The sequence below is a fragment of the Dipteris shenzhenensis genome, chromosome 5 (assembly GCF_047967505.1).
Source record: "Dipteris shenzhenensis isolate YYH24624 ecotype China chromosome 5, Dip_SZ_1.0, whole genome shotgun sequence".
Taxonomy (NCBI): domain Eukaryota; kingdom Viridiplantae; phylum Streptophyta; class Polypodiopsida; order Gleicheniales; family Dipteridaceae; genus Dipteris; species Dipteris shenzhenensis.
The window spans coordinates 23,055,555-23,079,471 of record NC_141600.1 but is presented as its reverse complement, the minus strand read 5'-3'; the positions used below and the strand labels follow the sequence as shown (position 1 = coordinate 23,079,471).

At 44.9% G+C, this 23,917-nt stretch overlaps 1 protein-coding gene across 2 annotated transcripts in view; it reads right to left on the bottom strand.

Annotated features, from left to right (window-relative positions):
• Window positions 1-23,917, bottom strand: part of LOC147901753 (endo-beta-1,6-galactanase-like) — a 46,646-nt gene that overhangs the window by 19,081 nt on the left and 3,648 nt on the right. For both annotated transcript variants that reach the window (XM_087375193.1, XM_087375194.1), the window contains exons 2-4: window positions 12,047-12,123; window positions 11,593-11,912; window positions 5,549-5,766 (exon numbers count right to left, since the gene is read on the bottom strand). In XM_087375193.1, the coding sequence (XP_087231319.1) occupies window positions 5,549-5,766; window positions 11,593-11,912; window positions 12,047-12,123 (615 nt within the window). The remainder of the gene's footprint in view (window positions 1-5,548; window positions 5,767-11,592; window positions 11,913-12,046; window positions 12,124-23,917) is intronic.

Genomic DNA, 23,917 nt, shown 5'->3' with positions numbered 1-23,917 from the left:
CTACATGCGAGTTCTACATGCGACTCCTACACGCAACTTCTATATGCAAGTTCTACATGTAGAGAGAGAATGTCTTACAATGCCTATATGCAGAGAGAGAAGCTCTCCAACTTGTATAAATACCCCATAATGGAATGAAGCCCACACTCTTTGGGGCATTGTGTTGAGTTCTACTTTGGTATTCCAAGCAATTGTCTCAAGTGTCCATACTTCCTTGCACTCCATGTCCAAAAGCATGTCCTAACCTTGCAACTCCTCCTCCCCTCTCCTCCAACCTTGCAACCCATCCTCTCCCTCTGCTCCTCCCTCCTCCTCCTTCCTCCTTCCTCCTCCTCCTCCTCCCTCTCCTCCTCCTCCCTCCTCTCTCTTCTTTCCCCCATGCTCTTACACCTTCTTCCTCTCCCACTCCTATGCACCCCCTAAACCCTTAGTTCCTCAACCCTTAAACTCCATGATCTACGAGGGAGACAAGTTCTCCACCATGTACTCTACCCTGAACCTTGGATCCTCCTTCTAACCTTGGAACCTCTTCTAAACTCTAAAACCCTCTTCTAAACCTTGAAGCCTCTTCTAAACTCTGGAACCTCTCTCTAAACCTTGGAACCTCCTTCTAACCCTTGAACCTCTTCTAAACTCTAAAACCTTCTTCTAAACCTTGGAACCTCCTTCTAACCCTTAAACTCCTCCTAAACCCTGCAACCCCCAATGAAGGCGAAAGCTTTCATTACCTCAACCATGATAATACACGTTCCTTTTACACATGCATGCACTATGTTTGCTTACCACACTTAAGCCTACGTCTCTCAACAGAACACGACTCGAGGTCCTAAGCTACACGTATACTACAAACGACAACCCCAATATATCTGTAGGTGACAAAAAGCCTCGGAACTCTGCATACTGAGAAACCTTGCTCTTCCTACGGAAGCCATAGGAAAGAGCCAACATTTGGCACCGCTGCCGGGGAGGAGCTTGTAATCTCCTACAGTTTTTCTCGACTATATTTACATATTATTCTTGGATGTCTTATTTCCATTTATTCTTTTATGTGCATATGTGTACAGACCACATGTGTGAGTTTCTTTGTGTGAGTTCATATCCCGACTGGTTACTTTCTACAAATTATATTCACATGGTCATTTACAGTTTAGAGGTTACATATCATCATCATTGATCACCATTCATGATATCTTCAGTATAGATTTTATTATCTTCAATGTGACCATGTCACCTTCACTGTGATTTTTGTCATCTTCAAAATGACTTTACCATCTTCAAGATGGTCTATTTCTTACCGTCTTCAGTACCATCTTATTTACGCCATCAACAATATGGTGATGCAGTATCAAGAATATTTGGTGACACGATGTTGGAAGCAAATGCATGTGATTGACTTCACATCAAAGACGTTATGACACGTTTGACCTATTTCCTATTGGATCAGCCTCCACTTGATATTAAATTGTTGCCATGGAATAAGAGATGCATGATGCTTCACAGAATCACAGGGTTTACTAATGCTTGTGGGTCTAGAATGCCCATGGTTTCTTCTAGATCCACATGAATTTCCTAACACCTGTTGGATCTACAATGCCCATGGTTTCTTCCTAACCCCTTCAGACTGGCTTGGGGGTGGGCTTTGATGAGTTGGGCAATGATGCTTGGCTTACTCAGGGTAGATCAAGTTCACATAGAGTTTAACAGTGAGGCGGATATGATCTCCAGAACCCATAATCTGGGAGTTAAGAGTAGCATGGTGATCACTCACATGCACAGTTAGTTACAACAAATTGAGTTCTACCTAATGGTTTCAGTTTGGGTAAATTCTGAGTTGTCTAGGTCAAGATACAAACTTGGCATTTGCTCTATGCCTATTTGTTTAATTAGCTGTGTGCATGGGTAGAGCAGTCATGGGACAAACTTTATTAAATATAAAACTAATTACTTAAATATTATTCTAATCTAGAATAGCTAATTAAATATTATAATTAGAATCTAACAAATTAAAAAGGTCATTGTTTACATTTTAGGGCGTTTCTAACCTGTTTTCGTGACTTTTTCTAGCTTTAGGAGCTTTCTGCTTTCAGGCAGAGGAAAGAGGTGAAATTGGTTTTCTAGTCTCTTTTGGGCTTCTTGCAATCATTTTTCAGCTCCCAGCACAGCTCTCTTACGATCTCTTTTTCGCAGTGCAGCTCTTTTGCTCTTTCTCTTTCCCAGTGCCTATTCTTGATCCAGGAAACTCCATAATTGTGAATTTCTCTAGAGCAGTCTCGAACAATTTTGAGCTTGCAAAAGTTCCACAAGAGTGGCTGGGTAACAAACCGCAGACACCAAACACCTTCTACATGAATTGCAATTTGGTTTTCCCCCCATGTTGCTCAGCACTGACATTGTTGGCCACTCCAGCTTGCAGATTCTGATCTTTTATTCTTGCCTGGCCTAATGATTTGCTGACAACTCTCTTATATTCTGCTTCAGTCCTGCTAATTCTATATTTCAAAGATCTAGTCGGGCAAAAGGTAATTGCGATTTAAAGCTTCGACTAGTTCTTGACTTGCGATTTGATTTGAAGTGTTTTCCTCAGGTTCAGAATTTCGTTTTTCATCTATGAGCGTACCTGGAGGTAATTCATCTATTTCTAACATCTTCTATCTAACTTCTAAGAGTTCTGGGCACTTTTATTAAATGTCAAAATATTGATTTCTAGATATTTTCTAACTATAATTGTTAAACTAACTGTTTCTAAGGTAATGTTTTGTGTTTCAAAGTTTAAGAAACACGTTGGTGCCCCGCACGGTGTATTTATGGATCTCGGCCGTGGTGTTTTGCTAAGATTGAGCTCTATCTAGAGAGATTTTGGGCCTTTCTTCACCTAAACCTCTCCAGAGACTGTCATTATTTTTATTTGGATATTTGAGTTCTCATATTTTATATTCTTGATAAGGGAAACATCATTGTAATACTTTAATTACATATGTATATGTGTATAGGATTTCTAGGTCCACCTTGGTTTCTGTTCAAGGATCTTTATTACGACCATAATTAAAGCCAAAAAAAAAAGAAGGAGAGGAGACGCAACCCGGTTGGTTTCATAAGTGTAGAAAAAATGCTGCAAGATTATGCTGATGACGAGGAAGGAGAGGATGAGCTTCAATATATGGCAAGAATTCAGCACCCAAGGAAGACTTCAAGGAGGCGCTATAGATCACAGTCATCAAAGATGCAGATTCATCGTAGGAGACTTCCTATTAGAAACATGGTGGAGAGAGAGAGAGAGAGAGAGAGAGAGAGAGAGAGAGAGAGAGAGAGAGAGAAGGTTAGGGTGTGAGGAAATGATGCTCAAATGAAGACATGACAGAGGCTTTCATTCATTCATCAAGTATGACAAGACAAGTGAAGTACAAGCCTTATATAGGCTACTCACTCACACACTAGCACCTAGTGCATAGATAAGTCCCATGACACGTGGCACTCACACATGACTCACACACATAGACTAGTACTGGATCACCTAGTACTACACACCAACACACTCTTTGGCTATGATATCTTCAACACCCCCCTTCAGAGCAAAGAGGTGTGAGACCCAACATGCAAGAGTAGACCGATCCCCCCTCCACCGCAATACCTCAAAGAGCAAGTCCAACTATCCAACACCTCTCGTGTGATAGTGACTTATCAGTCAACTTGCGACCGGCAAGGGAAAACCATCACTTGTCATCCCCCCTTACTCTGAACTAGGTGGTCAATGCCATCAACCAACGTAAAACACAATACAATCATTTTTGGGGGACAACCCAAGGGCAGAGGACCTCTTATTGACTCCAAAGACATTCAATTTAGAGGGACAACTCAAGGCTTAGAACCTTTAACTCAAACATAGAAATATTTTCATTCATTGTATGCATAGCAAGGGCAAAGAACCCATGATCCTGAAGTAGCTACCGCACAAGAGTGTGCATATCCTGATGCGAAGAGGTATGTTGGTGAAGAACCACGCGAGGATGCCCTCGAATGATGTGTCGATGAAGGCCATAGAAGTAGCTACCAAGGGACATCATGTCATGACTCTCAATGTGCCGATCGGAGAGTCACCGAATGCGAAGAAGAGCCTCGAAGGCTCCGAAATATAAAACCTGATCAAAATGCAGCAAGATTACACCTCGAAATGAAGCAGGATAGCTCCAAAGTGAAAAGCGGCTCCCTGGAACAGCTCCGAATGCTGTAGCAGGTCCGAAACTGATCAGGTGACTCTCTCGAGTATGCCAAAATGAAGTACCAGGCCTCCAATATGCAAACCTAGTGTGCAAGACGGCTAAGGATGATCTCAAAATCTGCAAGGTGGCTCAGCAAAGACAACTCCGAGGTGCTGCAGCAGAGATTCAAAGGTTTGGGGTGCTCCAAAAGGCACACAGCAGCAATAAAAACTCTGTAATGCAGAGGCTGATGAATTTGCAGCACTTGGAGGGCTGAAACTGCTCGCAGGTAATGGCTATGGCGCTGGAATTGCTTCGAGAAGATCACCTATGCACCAGAAACAGCAGCAGTAGTGAGTTGACAGAAGGAGAGGCTCTTGTCGGGTGCAGACAGCAGGGAAATGAAGACGAAATGAAGCAGCTATGAAGAGGCACTACCCGGGGACAACCAGCAGAAGAACGGAGGCCAAATAGGGCAGCTGAGCAGGCAAGAAGAGGCAAAGCAGAGGCGGCAGTTTAGAAACCCTAAAAGGCAGCAGAAAACCTAAGCAGGTAGGAGGCGACAAGCAAGGGCAAAATTAGGGCTTAGGGCTAGAGAGGATGATGACGTGGCAGGGTGGGCTATGGCAAGGTGAACCTGCTCTGATACCATGTTAAAAACATGGTGGAGAGAGAGAGAGAGAGAGAAGGTTAGGGTGTGAGGAAATGATGCTCAAATGAAGACATGATAGAGGCTTTCATTCATTCATCAAGTATGACAAGACAAGTGAAGTACAAGCCTTATATGTTTGCCTGTTTAACTTCAATACAGAGAGAACTTCATAATGGGTCAATGGATACCCCCTGAGCACCTAACTTGAAGGCTGTTACATGAGAATCTTCTCATTAAATTCTACATATAGACATGTGAGAGGAATTGGAGTGTGTTCTCCTTAATTCACACCAAAAAACGAAATAGGCTTTCAGCTATGCAGTAGAAGAAATTCATGTATGTGCATGCAAACCTACAGAGAGAACATAGCCAGAAGAATGAACCCTTGACAAGCTACAATTGTAAATTGTAAATTGTAACATGGAATATGATCCTGCTATAGTCTAGACAATTGCTTCAAAATATTTTTATTTGCACTATGTAGGTTGCAGAGGAAGATGCGGTGCATCCAAAGCATGAAGACAATGACCTTCATGCTTTTATTTCTGAGGAGAGAACACAGCTCGCACGTGGGAACATTGTAAAACTGTGGATTTGTCCTAGTGAAATTATTATTCATGTACAATTTTACTCAAATTGTCATGAGAAGGACCCAGTTTCACTTTCGAAAACTTGTAAATTTAGACACAAAGTAACTTACCCTGTTGATAGACGACACAGAGAAATTGCAGCCTTCTTGAGTAGTCTTCTTCTTACGATTTATATTCCACCATCCTTCTATAGGCTCGTTGAAAGGAGCCAGATAATCAAAGTGCAAACCCCATTCTTCTTGATAATGCTTCACAACCTCAGTCAAATAGTCAGCAAAGGCTTCATCATAGGCAGGATTCAAATTATCTTGACCCCACCGGGAATTTCCTGGTACAGATCATTTCAACATAGAATCCTTGAGAATGCTTATAAAAGAGCATGGAAGTGAGCTCTATTTCAAAACAGATGTACATAAAAAGCTCCTCAGATAACATGCCTGAAATATTCTCTAGTACAGAAGCAAAAATCAAATGATTAGTTTTTTGTTTGTTATGATTAACCACGGGATACAGAAGTAATTTGGAAATTTCTCTCTTCAGCTAGCAAAATTTGTTTTTAAAGATGATCTATAACTCTATAGCTGATGCTATGAGTCCATTCAAAAAAATAATGCAAACTATTCTGACATTCTCTTCACGGGCATAATTCCTGAAGGGGGGAAAAATGTATCTGTAATGGTTTGGAGAAAGAAAATTAGATGTTCTATAGAAGAGCATTGATTGTTTGTAGGAAGATTTCAATTAATCAGGAGTGGAAAAACACAGGAACGTTACGGGAAAAACAGTTGCTACAGAGGGTCTTGCATGATCCCTTATGAGATATGATTGCCAAAGTTGTATGAACTCCTACAAAATACCTCACGCCCCTTGCACAAACTTCCAACAAGTACAACTATCCTCCTCTTCGCATAGCTCACGAGCATATTCACTTTGGAAGTTGAAACGCTTGGGATTTCAATGTTACAAAACGTTTCAAAAATAGGGCCCAAGTTTGAAAAACCTGAAGTTTCTTTCGGGTATAGTACACAATTATAGCCCATTGGGCCCTGTAGATGCACAAGATTGGCTTGAAAGAGACTGAAACGTGTCAAAAGATTTTGCTCAGACGTTGAAACTCAAGATAGAAAGTTCAAGAGCTGCAATTTTCAGATTCCTGGGTATCCCAATGGGCTTTGATGTCAGCATGAAAAGCAGATGGGGCTGGCTCATGAACAGAGTGAGAAAGGAGCTAGTATGGTGGACAGGTCTCCAACCTATCTTAGTAGGCAAGAAATTGGTGCTCAATCTTTGCCTCTATCCTAACACCATTTTCTACTTTTCTAGTTGCCTACCCTCCTAGACAGTTCATTGTTGCAAAAGCTTCTTATGGGGACAAGATGGATTGCATTTGCCAAGTGGGATTCTTGTATTCAGACAGAAGAGATGAGCGGTTAGGGATAATGGATGTTGAGATGCTGACTATTATCTATAATTTACAATTCAATGACATTCAACACTCCCCAGACAAGCTCTCTACGGCAGCCCAAAAATTTTTGAAAAACAGAAGTAAATATCTACAAAAATCAATGATGGAGTATTGACCAAAGCTGCCAAAAAGCAACTGCTCAATCTGCTGAGTGTTTCCAGTGTCAGAGCTGAACCGATCACATTAGATAGATAGATAGATAGATGAGACTAGAATATATCCAATCGTAAAATCAAGAGTTTTTAATAGAAATTAAGCTAACAACAAAGAACCAATGTGCGTGTGTGCACATGTACGTGTGCACACTCATGGTTGTACAAGTCTTTAGGTACGTAGAATTCAAGGCGCCTTAGATACAAGCTTCAAAATAACTTTATTTCAGAAATTGTAAAGTGCGAGCTTCTAAAATGTTTTTAACGTTGAAAAAAAGGAGGAAAGGAAAGAGACAATATTCAAATGACATGTAGAAAAGGATGAAAGAAAGAAAGAACGAAAGTTGTTGGGAGAATGGTACTTATTCTGTACGTTAAATATTTGATCTGACAGGGGACCTCTCATAGAGGACCCCAGAAATGCAGCCTGTTTTGAATATAGGGCTTCAGATGACAAATTTTGGCCGCCTTCAAGTTTCCTTGGCGATTAGGTGAACCACAAACTAGTAGAAATTTTCATTTTACCACAGAGATCACTAGGGACATTCTTCAGCAATTTAAGATGTAGTGTAGATGAGCTGTAGGTTAATGCAAACATGTCCAAGGCAGTGTCCAATTTGGTAGATTATTATTGAAGGCTGATTGGTATTCTCATACTATTATCTAATGCTGGACTCAACTTCATTTTTGCAGGTAGGTTACTTAGCCAGGTCTCTAATCAGCTAAGGGAAATCATTGGAGAGATGGTATCTGAATGTTGAGTTACACAAACACACAAAAGACAAAGGCATCAATTGTATGACAAGAGCAACTCTCAATGGTTTCTGTGATTCAAATTAGGAAGGGGTGTTGATACCAAAAGGTCTAGGTTCAACCACTCTTGATTACCAGAGGGGGGTATTTCTTGGCTGAGAAAGAATTAGCGCATTCATTGACAGAGCTAGTGTACGAGCTGCTTGCATTATGACATGTGAGGCAGTTTGATTCAAAATGGACTTTGGATGACATGGGTTCTCTTCAACATGGCTCGTTCATCTTGAGCTGCAGCAACCTGAGTTGCATAGACATAGCAAGGAACCTCGAATTTCAAGATAGACAGAGCACACTGAGTTTCAGTACCTTTTGTCGAGAGGTTTATTCTTGAGCGAAGACATTGGTCTTCCTTATTGTCCAACCAAAAAGAGCTCAATCGACACCTTCACGAAAGCCCTTGCGTCAAGAGCCTCACAAGAACCAACTCCAGTTCTTCACATCAAAGAATTTATGTGTCCACGGTTGGACATTGAAGGAGGTGTTGGATATGCTACATTTGGGTTCATGGTCACGCCTTAGTTGCTCAATATGTAAGTCTTCCATTTCACACTAAGGCAATGAGCATGTCATGGGGATGTGGTGGTGATGGTGAAGTGTCCAAACTAACTGTCACTGAATTTAGCCTAGGATACCAGGCTAGGGGCCTTAGTTAATGCCCAAAACGTACCTATGAAAGGGTCATTGGTTCCCAAGCATTAGGGTCATGGTGTGCCATCTGACTCCCTTAGGGGCATTAAAATCCCACACCTCATTTTGTACATGTGTCTGTGTGTGGCCTCTCTGCTTGCCTTGTGGCACCTAGGTGTCACCACTGGAAGCCCCTCGAAGGCCATGAAGCCCTTCCTTTCCCTTCCTTGCTGTTTTGAGTCTTCTCCCCTACCAGAGCAGCCTCATTCTGAAGATGGCGGATTTTTGCAGCCTCCCTCTTGCTGGCTGAAGTCGTTTTTTGAGTTTTCTTCGCAACAGTTCTCCTCTCCTTGGTTCTCTCTGCAGCTGGCATGCTTCCTAGACCTGGACGCCTCCATTCTGGGCCATTTTTGGAGCTTTTCTCGACTTTCTTCACGACAAAAGTCTTCCTTTCTTGAATCTGAGCTCATATTCTTGGATGCCTCTCTTCCTGCTCCTGCTTGGTGTAAGGCGCAATGAAAACGGAGGTGCTGGAGGGCTGGAATCACCATTTTGGTGGTCACAATCATGGCAAATCTGTTTCAGCTTGCTGAACCCTCTCTTTCTTGATCTTTTCTGGTGTTGGAAGTCATTCATAGGCAGCTCCCTCCTACCAAAGTCTCCTGTCTGCTGTTCAACCAACTTCTGGGGCTGTTCTGAGCTGAAGCAAGCTCTTTCTGTTGGCTGGATTCTTATCTTCTCCTTCTACTCCATGCTACTATCATTCTTACTGAGATTCTGCAAGGTTGGATGCCCTGCCATTGGCCCGGGAGAGGATTGGGGCACTAATTGTGATACTCTCTTCCTGGGGTACAGTGGCTAGCCTTGGACTCACTAATGGCTTGGATATATGTGAATGCATTGCTTGGCATGCTGCCAGGTTGTTCTACTTGTGTTATGCATGACTATTGAAAGGAACCAAGAGAATAGCACTGGGAGTTGGTTACTAGCACAGCCACGGGTTGGCATTGTACTGGGTTGCACCTGCGAGTGAGCCCTTGAAGGGTCCCTTTGTATTTGAGCTAACCAGTAATTAAATAATTACCACAAGGGGTGCCAAGTGTTGGGGCCAACAGGTGTCACTCTTCATGCTTTTGAGTAGGGCATTCTAGCCTCCCTTGTCTTAAATGGTTCAATGATGCTATGCAGTGAAGTTGTATGCTCTGAGTTTTGTTTGTGGGCAATGGCAATGTTTCAAGTTGGCTGTATTTCAGATTTGTGAGATAACAAAGTCAGTTATACTGCCCTTTGTCGATAAAGGCCGGTTACAGAACATGTCAAATCTTCCATTTCACAATAAGGCAATGAGCACATCGAGATAGGATCTCAAGAAACCTAGCTAACATGCCAACCATGTTGTGAAAGGATGTCAAGCTGAGAATAGGTCTGATGTAAGCCTAGGATGGTTCATAGTTTAGCCCTAAGTTGGTTTTGGTTGGGGCAATAGGGGAGGCACGAAGGAGTTTGGCCACATACAAGGGATCAATCCAAGTTGACTCCAGATTGGCCCTCGTTACGGCAGGCAGCCTAGGGAGATATTTGGATTTTCTCACACCTCCTTGAGCCACATGTCATGAATCTAATTAAGCCCTTGATCTCGTTTCATCTTATGCCCTTGATCTTGTTTGATGTAAAAGCTATGCTTTTGACTAAAGCGCTAAAAGAATATAGGTGCTTTTCACAATAAAAATACTATATCAACGTTTCAAACCTATTCAATTTGAACAGATGGTCTACTTGATTTGCAAGTTTAGGCTTATTGGCATGTGAAGCTTTGGAGAGCCTCACGATGACCTTATGCTCTACTCTCACAAGCCTAAAATCTTGACTTACTACAGTGATCAAACTCCCATTTTCCCAAGGTTGGAGAGGCACATAACGTTGGCTAAGTGGAGAGACGTGAGAATGTTGCGTGCTCTACTTCGGACTTCCTCTAATGATAGTTGTCTTTTTATGTTGTCCAAGAGTCTATTGAACGATCTGAGAATGTTGGAATTATCCCGCTCAAGGACACACGCAAATCCTCTCAGGGTCACATTGGCAAGTTTTCTAGATATTGTCTCTCGACGTTTGAGTACGATTACGACTATTGACATTCAGGTAATGTGCAAGTTTCTTATCCATTTGCGAGACTTATCCTCGGAGGTAATATTCTCAGTGTTTATATTCTCGGCACCCAGGAAAGGGCCCGTTCCCTCGGATTATCACTCTTTGGAAAAGAAAGCATGCCGCCTCCCTATCCACACTGTGTGTGGTTATAATAATTATATATTATATATTATAATATAAGTATTTTCAATTACTGGTCCATTCAAAATTTCTTGTTTTCAATTTGAATTCTTACAACATTCCTCTCATTTAATGCATGTTATCGATGAGAGAGAGCAAGAAAATCCAAGATGGATACAAGATTGAAGGATGACTATACCTTTATTCATATAATTATAGTCCATGTGACAATATTGTAAAAGCTGCAACGAGGATTAATTATTGTATCGCCTTATTCATATATTTGTTGGACTTCAGCTTCCAAAATATGGACATCACAAAATCAATAATAAATCACCACCCCTGACATTTGCAGAGAGGATAGGGTCCTAACAGACCCTATGTCGCACGTCTCATGTCCACTATTTTACTCATTCTCTTTTTTCCTTAAACAATTCATAAATAGTAGGATTCAGCTTCAATTTCGATTTAGTAGTTACTTGCTCCACGATAAAAAGACTGCCTGCCGCAAATCTAGTTGGCCAAGATGAGGCCTTCCCTTCCACTTCATAAAGGTTACATTCCCTCCTCTTCATTCAGTCCTTCCTGTTCAGTGATAGTTGTGAGGGTACTGAGTCTTGACCTCAAGTCTACAGAGCATGGCTTAAAGAGTAATCTACGCCTATCCATGCTTGCTTTCAGCCTGCCTTGCAAAGGAAGAAATATTATATGCATGGTGATTATTTCTCCCACACAGCTATGAGACGAAAATTCACAATATAGATGTGTGCAGCAGAGGATCATGAGTGTAAATTTACAATTGATTCAAATTTCATGTTAAAAATCGAACCTGTTACAGAGCCGCTGAGTGTCATCCAATATGGTGGTGAGTTTGAAAATGCTTCAAATATACTAGCTCCCCTATCCCGTGCACCAAAGAGTATTGTTCGTTGTCTTGCATCAGCAGACCAATCATAGGGAGTATTTGGGCCCGATTTAAACCCAGGTATGTCACCAAAAGGTCGTAAATATTCATTCAAGAGAGGATTGGCTCCACCTCCAATGTTATATCGGGCAATAGTTAGCCCTAACCCTTTCAATGGGTCAAATAACAGGTCCAAAATGTGGCCTCGATCATCTGTACCCAGACCTCCTGCAAAATGTGCCCACCTGTAGCATCCATCACTCTAATCTCTAAATCCAAAAAATACTGTCATTACAGGCAAACTGAGTTTTTATCTTCTTTGTTTGGGGAAAGGGAGAATTGGACAAACTGGTGATCTGCAATTGCAAGAAATACTTACCAACAGAGAGAGGTTCCCCATCCTTCCCATTGAAAACTCTTGGCTACTGAATCTGCTGGTACTGTTAAAAACTCTTCCTGTAAATACAGCATTCGTTTTCAGAAATTTGCCATCATAACACTAGAAGACATCCAGGAAGAGTTATCTTACTCTCATCAGAAGGCAAAATTTTGCAAATCTCAGAAATGAAGTTATAATTTTCCTTCCTTAGTCCTTATCAACAAAAAAAGATTAGAGAGAATTGTTTGCCTCAAGCATATATAAACCCATATCCCCTACGAAGCACAAGCATCAAATATTATAATATATGGTTTGACCCCCATCACAAATGACTAAAATCCCCTAAAAAGCACAAACATTAATGATAGATCCTTACTTGTGCAAGAGATGCATGTCCAATAAGATAACGATCGTGTTTTGTCCACGTCTGAACTAGCTAGTGTTATGAAGGTCAGGTTAACTAGGGTCATGTAATCTCTAGCTTTGGGACAGTTAGGACAAGACATACCTTTGGTACAGTAAGGGTAGTTTTACAGTAGAAAGAGCTGAGACACCCTATGCCTATAAGTGTGAGGCTTAGCTCATTTGGGGCTTTCTTAGGAGTGAAGCCTCTAAGAATACTCAGCTAGAAGGAGCCCATCTAGGCCTATGAATTTGTGCACAGATGGGGCTGCCTGGTATGGGACACGTACATCACTGGTCCTAGGTTGCCTGTGTTGGAGGTCAACATCTCCTAAAGTCACCGTAGAGAGAGGGCCTTTGTTGTGGTTTGCCCACCCAGAGAGAGAGGCTAGGTTAGGGTTCAAAGAGAGGGCCTTTGCTTGTGGGTGTGCCCTCCCCCTTGAAGGTAGTCTAGGTTAGGGCAGACATGCAGTTGGGTTTGTGGCCATCCTGGGCCCCTTGCTAGACCAACTGCTGTCTCATGGCAGCCCTCATGGAGGCATGGAGGCGCACCCTACTAGAAAGCCTAGGAGGCCTGCATGGCCAGGTATATGGTGCAGCCCCAGCCCCTATAGGCCCTTTATAGGCTGAGGTGCACCAACCTGCTGGTTGGGCCACCTAGGCCTGCTGGTCAGGGCATAGGGAGGGGAGCAGCCCCATTATGTAGTAGCCCCAGCCCCTATAGGCCCCTTATAGGCTGAGGTGGACCGACCTTCTAGTTCCCCACCTAGGCCTGCTGGTCAGTGTTGGAAAGGTCACCTCCCCATCTGTAAGCCCCCATATGAGGAGAGCATGGGGGAGGGAGACCTAGGGCAGTACCCAACAGAAAAAGAGAGAAAGGGGCTGCCACATAGACAGCATCATGGCTGTCATGTGGGCAGCACATCTAGAACTGTTATGGGCAGGACAAAGGGCCAGGAGAGTGCGGAAGCATGGTAGATCTATTCGGATTACAGACGCCTGCTGTACGGCTGGTTTCAGGGTCACGTACGGAGCTCAGGCAGGAGCCCTAGAGCTGGAACAAGCCCGGAGCAGAGGCAAGACAGTCTGGGACAGATTGCGGACATGGAGGCGCACTGTTTGCAGTAGGTTTTGGGGGGACTGGACCCTGTATATATAGTAGGGCATCTGCCCTTGAAAGGAGGGCCAAAGCCCTAGTGTTGTGGGCCAAGGGCCCTTGTAATGAGAGCCCCAAAAGGGCAGCCCACAGTTCCATAAATGGGGAGCTGTGGGGTCGGTTTTCAGACAGACTGAGTCGGCCAGATTAGGGCTGACCAGTCGGTATTTTTTGCAGGCCTTGGGACCTATATAAAGAGGCCATTCAGGCCTCATTTCACATCATCTGGAGCAGCAATCCCACCAGCAGAAGGAGCAGCAGCAGGGCTACCTTTGGGCCTACAGTCAGGAGGAGAAAGAAGTACCTTGTGCTGCAGACTTAGCTTACAGGAGGCTGCCCACCTAGGCTGGTTTCCAGACAGCAAGGTGGAGAGGATCATTCTAGACGGAAAGTTTACTTACGCTCAAGGTGGAGCACGCGGACTCTAGTCTAGAGATAGCCAGCAGATAGGAGAAGGACTTTGTGGTAAGATCAGAGGACCACACCATTGGTGGGACTCTGGATCTGTCTCTCTTGTATTGTGTCCATAGTTGTGGACGGAAATATATTATTTGGTGGTTTCTCTATCTAGTTTGGTTCATTGTCTATTGATGAGTTTGCATACCTATTAAATGCACATAAGTAAAGAAGTTTGTGATTCCACACCCACACTACACACTGTGTGAGCTCCTGGGCATTACTATCAGTCTTCCGTTGCGTGTACCCTCTGTTGGGTATTTTCTGACATGTATCAAAGCCCAAGTAGGAGGCTCACAGGTGTGGGAGCCTGAAGGCAGGGACCTTGCTCAAGGACGACCCTGATTCAGAAGCTCTAGGGAATCGACTTCCATGACTGGAGGATTGTGCCCTTGCGAGAAGGAGGGTGACTCAGGTTCAGCCAGGCGCCTTCAGAGTTCTGGTTTACTGAAATTGAGTTTGGTTGACTTTGCTGTGTGGTATATACAGCAGAGATGTCGACCTCTACAGCCTCTTCAGCCCCTGCTTTCCCTTCGTCCTCCTCCAGTTTTCTCTCTTTCACTATCCCTAACTTTGGAGAGTCTGGGAACCTAGACGGGACTAATTACCCGATCTGGAAAGTGAAGATCCGGATGTTAGAAAATGACCCAACACAGGGTACACGCAGCGGAAATAATGCCCAGGAGCTCACACAGTGTGCGGTGTGGGTGTGGAATCACAAACTTCTTTACTTATGTGCATTCAATAGGTGTGCAGACTCATCAATAGACAATGAACCAAACTAGATAGAGAAACCACCAAATAATATATTTCCGTCCACAACTATGGACACAATACAAGAGACACAGATCCAGAGTCCCACCAATGGTGTGGTCCTCTGATCTTACCACAAAGTCCTTCTCCTATCTACTGGCTATCTCTAGACTAGAGTTCGCGTGCTCCACCTCGAGCGTGAGTAGACTTTCCGTCTAGAATGATCTTCTCCACCTTGCTGTCTGGAAACCAGTCTAGGTGGGCAGCTTCCTGCAAGCTAAGTCTGCAGCACAAGGTACTTCTTTCTCCTCCTGATTGTAGGCCCAAAGGTAGCCCAGCTGCTGCTCCTTCTGCTGGTGGAATTGCTGCTCCAGATGTTGATCAAATGAGGCCTGAATGGCCTCTTTATATAGGCCCCAGGGCCTGCAAAAATACCGACTGGTCAGCCCTAATCTGGCCGACTCAGTCTGTCTGAAAACCGACCCCACAGCTCCCCATTTATGGGACTGTGGGCTGCCCTTTTGGGGCACTCATTACAAGGGCCCTTGGCCCACCTTTCAAGGGCAGATGCCCTATAAATACAGGGTCCAGCCCCCCCCAAAACCTACTGCAAACAATGCGCCTCCTGTTCTAGATCCATCGCAATCTGTCCCAGACTGTCTTGCCTCTGCTCCGGGCTTGTTCCAGCTCTAGGGCTCCTGCCTGAGCTCCGTATGTGACCCTGAAACCAGCTGTACAGCAGGCATCTGTAATCCGTACAGATCTGCCATCCTTCCGTACTTTCCTGTCCCTTTGTCCTGCCCATAACAGTTCTAGATGTGCTGCCCACATGACAGCCATGATGCTGTCTATGTGGCAGCCCCTTTCTCTCTTTTTCTGTTGGGTACTGCCCTAGGTCTCCCTCCCCCATGCTCTCCTCATATGGGGGCTTACAGATGGGGAGGTGACCTTTCCAACACCCCCTCTCACCGACACATCTCAGCCCAATGCCAACACGTCGATGAAAGATGCTCCAGTAACTCCCTGGTCGTAGTCCTTTGGAACCTTTCAGTGTCGAAATCTTTTCCTGGCTTTTCATCCAGTGGCTCCTGCTCCACCAGGTCCGGTTCCGCTTCCACACACCATCCTGGTACACAGGTCCATCTCTGGTAGCACCTCCTGGCACCACCATCTTCCGTCACATTCCTGCCTTCGAACTCGAGCAATCCAGCCGTCACGATCTTCCAGTTGTCCCCCTCATAATGAGTGAACAACCTGGAGTCTTCCAGGCACCATGCTCTGAGGTTCTGTTTCAACCCATCCTTCCTTTGGCAAGGTCTGCAACCAATGAATACTTCCACATAACCTGGACCATGAACTCTCGCTGAGTTCTCAAGCAAGTACTCTTCTGGCTTCAGTACTCTTTGTCCACCACCTTCTAGCAATCTGCGTCCGAGATTTGAAGAAGCACCAATACTTCCCTTTCTGCCTTCGAAGAAGGCCAATTCCTTCCAATCTCTTATCACCTGAGACAAATGAAGAGCAGAATCTCTCCACAGCATGCTATAAAGGCTCAAATGCAGAATATCAAATACATACCAGACTGTTGTACTGCCTGAATGTTCGCTCTGAAAGCAAACCCTGTACCTCAATGAGGCACCCGCCAAGATCCTGTGTAATCCTATACTGTCCCCTTCTGAAGTCCAGCATCCATCTGACCATGAGACCCCAGGGCTTTCCATGGAACCCACCCTCGTGTCAACTACACACCTGGAAGGTACCAAGCGCTCCATACTGTCCTTCACCTTCACAAAGGCATCTGACTCCTCGTCGACCCACATCTCTATGTCAGACATCCTTACTGTGATTTCTGGATCAACATATCTGACCTCGGTAACACTCGGTGATGTCACCAGGAACAATTCTTCGATTACCACATTAGCTTTGGCCTTTCCCTCTGAATCTGAGTCAGACTCCTGTTTGTTTTTCAGATCCGCCTTTTTCTTTCTACAGTCCTTTGCAAAATGTCCGGGCATATCACAATAGAAACACCTCTTCTTGTGCTTCCTCTTCGAAGTCCCCTCATCGTCAGAGTCATCTTTATTGGACTTGCCACCGTTAGGCTTGCCCTTTCCTTAGAAGGTGTTGGACAAAGAGTACTGAAGCCAGAAGAGTACCTGCTTGAGAACTCAGCGAGAGTTCATGGTCCAGGTTATCTGGAAATATTCATTGGTTGCAGACCTTGCCAAAGGAAGGACGGGTTGGAACAGATCCTCAGAGCATGGTGCCTGGAAGACTCCAGGTTGTTCACTCATTATGAGGGGGACGACTGGAAGATCGTGACGGCTAGGTTGCTCGAGTTCAGAGGTGGGAACGTGACTGAAGGAGGTGGTACCAGGTGGTGCTACCAGAGATGGACCTGTGTACCAGGATGGTGTGCGGAAGCGGACAGCAGGAGCCACTGGATGCAAAGCCAGGAAAAGATTTCCACACCGAAAGGTTCCAGAGGACTACGACCAGGGAGTTACTGGAGCATCTTCATTGACGTGTTGGCATTGGGCTGAGATGTGTCGGTGAGAGGGGGTGTTGGAAAGGTCACCTCCCCATCTGTAAGCCCCCATATGAGGAGAGCATGGGGGAGGGAGACCTAGGGCAGTACCCAACAGAAAAAGAGAGAAAGGGGCTGCCACATAGACAGCATCATGGCTGTCATGTGGGCAGCACATCTAGAACTGTTATGGGCAGGACAGAGGGCCAGGAGAGTGCGGAAGCATGGCAGATCTATACGGATTACAGACGCCTGCTGTACGGCTGGTTTCAGGGTCACATACGGAGCTCAGGCAGGAGCCCTAGAGCTGGAACAAGCCCGGAGCAGAGGCAAGACAGTCTGGGACAGATTGCAGATATGGAGGCGCACTGTTTGCAGTAGGTTTTGGGGGGGCTGGACCCTGTATATATAGTAGGGCATCTGCCCTTGAAAGGAGGGCCAAAGCCCTAGTGTTGTGGGCCAAGGGCCCTTGTAATGAGAGCCCCAAAAGGGCAGCCCACAGTTCCATAAATGGGGAGCTGTGGGGTCGGTTTTCAGACAGACTGAGTCGGCCAGATTAGGGCTGACCAGTCGGTATTTTTTGCAGGCCTTGGGGCCTAAATAAAGAGGCCATTCAGGCCTCATTTCACATCATCTGGAGCAGCAATTCCACCAGCAGAAGGAGCAGCAGCAGGGCTACCTTTGGGCCTACAGTCAGGAGGAGAAAGAAGTACCTTGTGCTGCAGACTTAGCTTACAGGAGGCTGCCCACCTAGGCTGGTTTCCAGACAGCAAGGTGGAGAGGATTATTCTAGATGGCAAGTTTACTTACGCTCAAGGTGGAGCACGCGGACTCTAGTCTAGAGATAGCCAGCAGATAGGAGAAGGACTTTGTGGTAGGATCAGAGGACCACACCATTGGTGGGACTCTGGATCTGTCTCTCTTGTATTGTGTCCATAGTTGTGGACGGAAATATATTATTTGGTGGTTTCTCTATCTAGTTTGGTTCATTGTCAATTGATGAGTTTGCACACCTATTGAATGCACATAAGTAAAGAAGTTTGTGATTCCACACCCACACTGCACACTGTGTGAGCTCCTGGGCATTACTATCAGTCTTCCGCTGCGTGTACCCTCTGTTGGGTATTTTCTAACAGTCAGGACATAGGGAGGGGGAGCAGCCCTATTAAGTAGGGCTGGGTGCAGCCCTTGTGGAGGGCATCAGGCAGTCAGCCCTACAGCCCTTTTAGTCAGGCTGGAGGGCAGGGGATCAGCCCCTTGTAGGGCTGCCTAGCAGCCCCTTATGTAGAGCAGGATGGCTCGGCCCCTAGGGCTGTGGGTCGCCCACATTGCAGGCTGGTCGGCCCCTTAGTATGCAGACCGACTGGGGGGGGGGCTGGGGCTGTATATAGGCCCCCCCCCCCCCCCCCCCCCCCCTCATTTGTGCTTGTCCTCTCAGCAGTGGAGCAGTTCAGCCTATCTATAGTAGACGTTTTCTTTACCACTTCGGGGGGTTTTCCTGAGATCAATTACAGTTCTCTCATCTCTTTCTCCCCTCTTCTATTGTGTGTGTGTGAGAGAGAGAGGTTCTCTCCATTTCCGTTCAATTCCGCTGCACTTCTCACAGCCTGACAGCTTGGGGGTGATCCTTGATTTACAATTGGGTGGTTTTTGTGCTAGCCTACACACTGTGTCCCTGTGTTTGTGTTCTAACACATGTTGGTGTTTGCAAGTAGATTATGCATAGAGGAATATGTTGTTCCCCTAAGCTAGCTGTGGCTAAACTATAAGGGCGTTTCATTAGGTATCAAAGCCTACTCTATCTGCTTGCTTCAAATTATCTGATTCTGTGTGTGCAAATGGATTGCAGCTTCGTTTTTCGTATTTGTGCGCTGCAATTTCACAGCATGAATAGAGCTCGTGCATGCTCCTCTTGGATTGTGTAGACGCGTGCTGATTTTTTAATTTGTCATGCTCTGAATTTCGTTTCGTTTTGTTAGGGCAGTATTTCACTGCTTTTTTTTCCTCCGCCCCTCAACCAATACTAATACCACGAATAAACTCATCACGGGGCCCTATTAAGTATAAAAGAAATCACATGAGCAAAGCCCTTGGAAGAAATACGTCACACAAAGCATCAGAAAACCAAAAGCCCTAGTGGGCAGAAAAATGGGGAGCCAATCCCCTCCCTAAGAAAACACTCCAACAATTGGCAAAGAAGACCCCTACATGCTCACCCAAATGGCCATCAAAGTGTTACAACATCTGTCAACATACTGGCTAAAGTGTGTGACAGTATTTGGGAGATATCCAAAGCCTCTGCAAATCTATATATGCCACACCAAAATGCTCGCTATAATCTCTCAAACAGTATCCACCGAGGCATGTGCAGGTCCGTAAGGCGAGTGTAACATATCATCCAAAGAGCATGACTCAACTCAATGTCATCGAACCAAAAGTGCCCAAGCAAATGTGTGCCTCTAGTCAAAGACCTAATGCACCGAAAGAGAGAGCCAAGCAACCGAGCCCCAAGTCATCAAGAAGAGGGAAGGCACACAAGTCCCCAACTAGCAATCCCCTTCCAGATAACCCTAGCCTTGTTTGCAATCCTATACACAATGCTAAGTGGACTCCTCAGCAAACGTGGACAAGTAGGTGTTGCCCCGAACCTGGAGCTCCAATGGTTTATTGCAAATGGAAAGCAAAAGAAAAGAGTGATTTTTTTGTTCCGAGTGATTTCCAAAGTCTCGTATAAAAGGATTTCTGTAAGTCAACGAAAATACAAAAATTCTCCCAATAAGAAGCTCTGGTGGGCTTCTAGGCGTTAAGACTGAGCTGCAACTTCCTGGCATTTGCAACCATGTACCGAAAGGAGGAGAGGCTCTTCTCTTGGTTTGCTGCATTAATTCACTCCCACATGCCAGGGTCCTACTACAAGTACTTTATGGGGACACCTCCATAGAGTCAGATCCTCCATGAACCCAACGGAATCTGATCTGGATTAGGGTCTAGATACCATCCTTAACTCAAGAAACACTGTTCTACATGACCCAAGACCCTAACAAGCTCAGAAGAAAATCTAGAACATCCCTAACCTGGACCACCTACCTCCAAAATGAACATTAAAAACCAAGGAATCTCCATTTGAACCTCGTCGAAGTCCTGTGAAGTCCCAAGCCAAGTAGAGCAATGGTGAGGGCTATCAACTTAACCACCCAATCCAAGGGTGTGATTGCAGCAATCTGCTCAATTCTCCCCTCACTTCCTCTAAGGTGACTTAGTAACTGAAATTTACGATCATCCGAAAGGTTTTTAAATCCTTCCAAGGACCCATAGAGGAAGCGAGACTTCTCTCCCATCTAGACCACGGCATATAATCAGAAGTACCAAGAGGTCTTCCATGATCAAGTATGTTGTCATTCCACATTATAGGCTGCCTATGAAACCTTAACCAAACCTAAGACTCAGCTCCCATAGTCAAGTCGCACCCCGTAGTTAATTCGCACTTGGAAAACATGCCCTGGAACTCGCTGGAATTCAAATCACAGCAAAGGAAGACAATCCGCAATGCCTACAATCTGCAACACTTGGAGCAAGTTGCACTAGTAGAAAGGATTCGTTCGGAAGCTGGAAACTCCGATCAGCAAGCAACAAACTCAACGAGGGATAGGGAAACAATTCATCGTAGAGAGATGAATAAGGGAGAAGAGGAGGGAGAGAGAGAACACAGCACTAGGGGCCCTGGAACTCGCTGGAATTCAAATCACAGCAAAGGAAGACAATCTGCAACACTTGGAGCAAGTCGCACTACTAGAAAGGATTCGTTCGGAAGCTGGAAACTCCAATCAGCAAGCAACAAACTCAATGAGGAATAGGGAAACAATTCATCGTAGAGAGATGAATAAGGGAGAAGAGGAGGGAGAGAGAGAACACAGCACTAGGGGCCAGAAATAAGGGCTGCCCCCCCTCCCTCCCCAACAGGTCCTTATTGCAATAAAAATCTATTTCTATGAGGCAGCTCAGGAGGGAGCAAATATTGGACACAATTCTCGAAACAACTTAGAGCCTAGAAGACCTTAACTTACAAACTAGGCCAGCCAACTCGAAAGCATGTGCTTTCTAAAAGCCAGGCCTTCTCTCTTGCCTAGAATGAGCAATTTTTCCTAGAAAGCTGAGTTTTCTCAAAAGCAGGCGCTTTCTCCTTTAATGCCTTTAGGTCAAGTGGGCCCTTCATTAAATGGGGTGCCACTTGTCTTGTGCTTTTTCGCTTTAAAAGTGGGGGAATTAAGCACTCTCCAAAAGTCTTGCACCATGCACAAATAATATCCAACACTTTAACCCATTAGAGGTTAGCCAAATGCATGCATTCTAGTTCTTGGACTATTCTAAGTTGCTTGTGGGCATTCCCACATCATTGTTTAACCAATGCAACACAAAGGAAAATGAAACTTATTCTCATTAACCAAAGTCAACTTTCATTGACCAAAGTTAGCATAAAATATTTATCTTTATTTCTTGGGAGAAGTACAAATGCGTGACAGCCTATCTCTCTCTTCCAGAGAGAGGGGGGGAACCTCCAACGATTACTCCTAAAGCTGCCCCAAGCTTTCAGGATGCAGCCAAAAGAGGGGAGGAAGGAACCCTCACATGAATTGAAGTCTATCCATCCAATCCCCACTCGTGGAAGGAGAGTAGCACTGTATGCAATGAAATGTTCTTGTCTTGGCAAAGCCCCATGATCACAACCATGCAAAGCAAGGCCTTGCCCTGTAAGTCTGGATCAATGATATTGAGGCCCCTTTCCCGCGTGAGGAGAATCAAAGTCTCCCAAGCCACTTTGTCTTTGGTGTCTACCGCCATCTCCCACTCCACTAAGGAATTTCTTATAGACCTTTTGAGTTGAGTGATGCAAGCTTAGAGTGGCATCAACGAGAGCAAACAAAGCAAGCTATGGCCAGTCATACCTGGTTAACAACTACCACCTTGGAAGTGAGGTCAAGTTTGGCTGGACTCCAGAAAAGGAGCTCTCTCTTGATACTCTCCAACACAAGAGCAAACTACTACCCACTCATCTGAGCCTAGGAAATTACCCTTGTGAAGGGCAAGAAGTGCAGTTCTGAATTCCAAATTGGTGAAAGCTGTTAGAAATCAACTAAACACAGGGTCCATAGCGGAAGACAAATAATAGCCCAAGAGCTCACATGATTGCGGTGTGGGTGGAATTACAAAGTTCCTTACTTAATGTGCTTCACATATATGTCCAGATCAGCAAACAGACAATGCTCAATAGAGATGGAGGACCAACAAAATATTTCCGTCCAATGGACACAATACAACAAAGGGCCAAAGTCCCACCAAATCATGGTCCTCTGTCCTCACCAAAAGATGCTGTCTTACTACCTCCTAGACACTCCTAGATCGCTGAGTCTGTGTCCTCCACCTCGAGCTGATGTAGGCTCCATCCAAGATCACAGCGCCTTGCTGCCCTGGTAGACAGCCTAGGCTTCAGCCTCTTCTGAGCTAATTCTGCAGTGCCTCTTACCCTTGTCACCTCCTGGATGTAGGCCCCAAGAAGAAGTCTCTTGCTGCTCCTTTCTGCTCACTTGGTGGCTGCTCTTCTGAACACAAAAATGAGGCCCATAGGTGTTGGAATATGAAGTCAAAATGAGTCTAGGGGGTGTTTTATATTCTAGTGAGTCCTAGACATGCCACATGTCATATTGGGAAATATCCCATAGACATTGTGGCTTTCTAGAGTCTAGTGGCACACTATCAATTGTTGTACTTGTCTTGAGTCTTTAAATATCAGTCAACATCAAGCTTCATCTACATGTGAGTATTTTGGTTATTGCCTTGCACTTGTACTTTCTTGCCTTTTCCATACTCTTTCCATCTTTCCATTCCGTTCCTAGTTTCTAGTGCTAGATTGGTGCTCTCCCTACCCCCATGTCTCTTCATTTGGTATCAGAGCCACCTCCAAGAGGTTGAGGTAAGAGGGTAGCCATGAAGCCGCCTTCCCTCCTCATTGGAAGGTCCTCTCTTCCACTTGGAGGGCTAGCTTCCCACTCTCCCTTGAGCTCTTCTCTCCTCACCCTTAGCCTCTCCATGAGCTGATCTACATCGACATCGGAGCTACCATTGAAGACTTTGGAGCTGATCTACTTTGGAGAGGAAGAGGCGACTGTTGGGCGACTTGTTTTCCTCAATTTTCGAACAGTTTTCCTCCCGTTTTTTGTCATGAAGACTGTGTTTTGGGGGATGACTGCTCTTCTTCAAGTGTTCAGGCTCCTAGCTGCTCTTACGGCAGGTGCCACCTCATTTCGACGCTTCTCCAAGGTCGTTTTGACTTCAAAGAGCTGCTAGAACCAACCGCCACACTGTTTTTCATGATTTCTGGTTTGGTTGAGGTCGTTTTTCAGATTCTGCCTCCATATTTACAGTCGCCCACCTCTATTGCTGCTGGAAGACACTCTGAAGAGCAACTCTAGTGCTGAAATCTGGGAAAAACAGTCAAAACTGTGTTTTTTGCCCTAAAAATCGATTTTTGTAATTACACCTCAAATTTTCAGTAATTTTTCGGGATTCTTACATATTTGAC